At 46.6% G+C, this 2,534-nt stretch overlaps 1 protein-coding gene across 1 annotated transcript in view; it reads left to right on the forward strand.

The window, feature by feature from the left end:
- EAH_00050360 (hypothetical protein, conserved) overlaps nt 1-1,956 on the forward strand; it is a gene marked incomplete at both ends in the record, with an annotated part of 2,599 nt that extends 643 nt beyond the window's left edge. Inside the window, 5 exons of the mRNA XM_013394277.1 lie at nt 669-796; nt 1,250-1,340; nt 1,466-1,534; nt 1,661-1,729; nt 1,939-1,956. Of these exons, the coding sequence (XP_013249731.1) occupies nt 669-796; nt 1,250-1,340; nt 1,466-1,534; nt 1,661-1,729; nt 1,939-1,956 (375 nt within the window). The remainder of the gene's footprint in view (nt 1-668; nt 797-1,249; nt 1,341-1,465; nt 1,535-1,660; nt 1,730-1,938) is intronic.
- Nucleotides 1,957-2,534: the final 578 nt, after the last annotated feature.

Genomic DNA, 2,534 nt, shown 5'->3' on the forward strand with positions numbered 1-2,534 from the left:
CTGCTGCTGTTGGAGATGACACCACCATTTGGATGCATCCTTTTAAACAAGTTCGTCGCTGGAGCTAGCTAGCTAGCTACACAGCTAGCTGTATAGCTAGCTACACTAGCTATACAGCTAGCTATACAAATAACTAGACAGCTCGCTAGCTAGCTAGCCAGCTACACAGCTAGATAGACAGCTAGACAGACAGCTAGATAGACAGCTAGATAGACAGCTAGATAGCTAGACAGCTAGATGGGCAGCTAGCTAGCTAGACAGCTAGATAGGCAGCTAGCTAGGTATACGAATAGCTACCCATCTCGACGGCTATCTAGCCACCTAGCTAGCTATATAGCTATACAGCTAGATATCTATATTGTTAGCTTCTTCTCTTTCAGCCTGTCTCCTCCCTCTCTTGCAAGAGAGACTGTCTCCTTGCAGCTGTCTCCTTCATCTCTGTCTCTTCTTCTGCTGCTTTTGTTGCCTCTGCTGCGGCTGTTTGCGCTGCTTCTGCTGCTGTTTCTGCTACTTTTATTGCTGTGTGCTTCTGCTACTTTTATTGCTGTGTGCTTCTGCTACTTTTATTGCTGTGTGCTTCTGCTGCTTCTGCTGCTGCTGCTCTGTTGCTGCTGCTGCTGCTGCTGCTTCTGTTGCTGCTGCTGCTGCTGCTGCTGCTGTTGGTGCAGGGTCACCGAGTCGCTTTATTAGTAAATTATCCTCAGGCTAACCTTAACTCTTTTTCACTGAGAGACGCAGTTGGTAGACAAATAGACATCGTGCGCAATCTTCACAAACGATGGACCCCAATCATACGGTCAGTCAATTCTCTACTTAGCTAGCTAGCTACTTTGCTAGCTAGCTAGCTAGCTAGTTGGCGTGCTTGCTTGCTTGCTTGCTTGTTGGCTAGCTAGCTAGTTGGCTAGCTAGCATGCTAGTTGGCTTGATTGCTTGCTTGCTTGTTGGCTAGCTAGCTTGCTAGTTGGCTAGCTAGCTAGCTAGCTGATTGGCTAGCTAGCTAACTATCTGGGTGGGTGGCTGGCTGGGGACACAGAGTAGCTAGCTAGCTAGCTAACTAGCTAGCTAGCTAGCTACTCTGTCTCCCCTAGCTTCTTTGCTAGGCATCCATACAACAGAGAGAATAGGCGCTCCATAGACAGCCGGCCCACACTGCACGCAGTATTGCATAGCAAATACCCTAGAGACAACTTAGGGTTTAGGGTTTAGGGTTTAGGGTTTAGGGTTTAGGGTTTAGGGTTTATTGTTGCAGGTGGGCACTGAAGCAAGATATGAGTGGCTATACGAAGTTGGCCTCCGATGAACTCCACAAAAAAGCAGATGACATGCAAAGCTGGGTCAGGGTAAGCAGCAGCAACAGCAGCAGCAGTAGCAGCAGCAACAGCAGCAGCAGTTGCAGCAGCAGCAGCAGCAGCAGTAGCAGCAGCAGCAGCAGCAGGTATATATTGTTTGTGTTGTTGTGTTGCAGTTGATGCATCGCTATGCCAACCTCGCAATTGCTGCGGATGCAGTCAAAATGACAACCGAAAAAAAACAGGTAAGTACACACAACATTCAAATGCATGCATGCATGCATGCATGCACAAATGCGCAGCAGCAGCAGCAGCAGCAGTAGCAGCAGCAGCAGCAGCAGGTATATATTGTTTGTGTTGTTGTGTTGCAGTTGATGCATCGCTATGCCAACCTCGCAATTGCTGCGGATGCAGTCAAAATGACAACCGAAAAAAAACAGGTAAGTACACACAACATTCAAATGCATGCATGCATGCATGCATGCACAAATGCATGCAAAACTGCATGCATGCATGCATGCATGCATGCATGCGTCTCGTCTCTGCATGCATGGATTGGATTTCTGCATGCATGTATGCATGCAAGTATGTTGGAGTGCATGCAGACACAATAACGTTTCTTGTTTAGTATTTATATTATGCTTTTCAGGTGTATGTGCACCTTTAGCAGAGTTGCATATACACCCCAATCGAGGGTGTATGATATTTTTAATTTTCTTTGTATTATTTTGTTTTTAATGTTTTTTATTATATATATTATTATTATTTTTTCTATGATTTGTTTGTAAGGCCCTCGACAGCCTAAAGCGGGGGCTTGAAGCTTTATTGTCTTCGCGTCTTGAAAATATATTTATCTATGAAGCCACCTTCGGTGAAGCCACGTCATTTGTTTGCTGCTGCTGCTGCTGCTGCTGATGCTCATGCTGCTGCTGCTGCTGCTGATTTTCATGTTGCTGCTGCTGCTGCTCATATTCATGTTGCTGCTGCTGCTGCTGATGTTGCTGCTGCTGATGTTGCTGATGCTGCTGCTGCTATTGGTGGTGCTGTTCGTGCTGGTGCTGTTGCTGCTGCTGTTGCTGTTTTTGCTGTTGTTGTTGCTGCTGTTGCTGAGGTTGCTGTTGTTGTTGCTGCTGTTGCTGATGTTGCTGCTGTTGTTGCTGTTGTTGCTACTGTTGCTGATGTTGCTGATGTTGCCGTCGCTGTTGCTTTTGCTGCTGTTTGTTTCTGCTGTTTCCCCTGCTTGTG

The sequence above is a fragment of the Eimeria acervulina genome, genomic scaffold (genome assembly GCF_000499425.1).
Source record: "Eimeria acervulina Houghton genomic scaffold, Eah_scaff840, whole genome shotgun sequence".
NCBI classification, from domain to species: Eukaryota; Apicomplexa; class Conoidasida; order Eucoccidiorida; family Eimeriidae; genus Eimeria; species Eimeria acervulina.